This window comes from Perkinsus marinus (assembly GCF_000006405.1).
Source record: "Perkinsus marinus ATCC 50983 genomic scaffold scf_1104296927808, whole genome shotgun sequence".
In the NCBI taxonomy this organism is placed as follows: Eukaryota; Perkinsozoa; order Perkinsida; family Perkinsidae; genus Perkinsus; species Perkinsus marinus.
In genome coordinates, this window is record NW_003217053.1 from 1 (window position 1) to 1,693 (window position 1,693).

Genomic DNA, 1,693 nt, shown 5'->3' on the forward strand with positions numbered 1-1,693 from the left:
AGGTATTCCGTGAGTATATGGATGATCTGCTCTATAATGCCTGGTGTGTGACGAAGTTGTTGGAACGCCGCTCCCTGGGAAGAGCAGTGTTGTATGAACAAGCTCATATGGAGTGTCAGCCCAGTAAGTCGATACTCGGTGGAGACCCTCAGTATCGCTTTGAGGCTCTGGATATAGGGGTTAATGACGAGGTCACTTATAAGACTGTCACGCAACTTGGTTACCTTTGGGATACTGTGACTGACACTGTTTGCCCTAGGACAATAGATGTTGGTTCAGATATTCCATCAACAAGAAGACTATGTTTTCAAGTCCTAAGTCGGTTTTATGATCCTCTCGGTACCAATATTGAATATTCGGCTCGGCAACGCTATCTACTACATAAGTCAGCATCTACTACTGAGCATTGGGATTCGCAAGATCTTTCACAGTCAACTGCTTTGGAAGTGAGTGCTCTATGCTCTGTGAAGCCCTGTTCTCAACCACGCTTTGTCGATATTCGGAAGGGCTTGGTGGTGTTCTGTGATGCCGCTGGTAGTGGCTGTATATGTGCCGATGCTCGTGGTGTTGCTGATGGTCGTCGTCTAGCGGCTCGTCAAAAAACATTGAATTCTAAGTGGACTATAGCAAGGCTTGAACTTTGTGCACTTCGTTTGGGGGTGTCGTTGCTTGATGATATCTGCGAGGAGTTAGATGTGCTTACGGAAGATGGTTATGCTCCCCCTCAGGTCTGGCTCCTTACGGACTCTCAGCTCAATTGTTGGCGTCTGAGACGTTCGGAAGCCTATGACGCCAAGTATTTATCAGCGTTTGAGCGACGTCGGGTGCAAGACATTCGTTCTGGTCTTACTCGATTAGCGAAATCTCTGGACTGCTCTGTGAAGTCTGGTCATGTAGTGGGTAGGTTGAATCCGGCTGATCGGGCTACAAGACCCGATAGGGGGTTACAGGAGAAGTTGGAGCTCTGTGGCTCAGAGATGGATGATATATTACGATCGGTTACTACTGTGACTCTGTTTCCTGGCCAAGAAGACTCCGATGGTGAAGATGAGCACTTGGATATTTCAGAAGATGATGAACTTGACTTGATGATGGGTGATGATGAGGATTTGACGGTAGCACTAGCAGCAGCAGTTCAGCTGCACAAAGATGTTCCTGATCCTCCTGAAGACCCAGAACTGCAATGGTCTATTAAGGTCTCCCAAGCTGCTATTCCGAGTCTGCGGTTGACACTCGACAAGATTGCCAGTGGTAAAGATGTCCCGGGTTTTGAAACTCGGAATGGGTTATTATGTAAGGTTGGTAATGTTGCTCTCGATGATACCAATCGTGGGAGTTGTGCTATATCCCAGATTGTTATTCCTAATGCTGACGACAACCTACAACATATGGTGGCAACGAAAGTTCATGATCAACATGCTGGACATCCGGGTCGTGTTACGTTGCTACGCTGGATATGGAGACATTATTATTGGCAGCATATGGATAAGACCGTGAGGCGTATTAATGATCACTGCGTTGGTTGCCAGAGTCGTCGTATTGCTGCCAACCGCCGTCGTGCACTTTCATCGCGTCCTCCACCATGTAGTGTCCAGTATGGTCCCTTTGCCATCGCATATTTTGATAGTATCGGTCCTTATAAGTTATGTCGATCTGAGGAGTCGAGTGGTACTACACCTCCCTTGTATGCATT

At 47.3% G+C, this 1,693-nt stretch overlaps 1 protein-coding gene across 1 annotated transcript; it reads left to right on the top strand.

Moving 5' to 3' along the window:
- Positions 1 to 107: 107 nt before the first annotated feature.
- Pmar_PMAR007849 (hypothetical protein) lies at positions 108 to 1,493 on the top strand (the record flags this gene model as incomplete). Its single annotated transcript, XM_002788756.1, has 1 exon — positions 108 to 1,493. A coding segment is annotated over one exon (1,386 nt), but the record flags the coding sequence as incomplete, so codon positions are not given.
- Between the last annotated feature and the right edge of the window lie 200 nt (positions 1,494 to 1,693).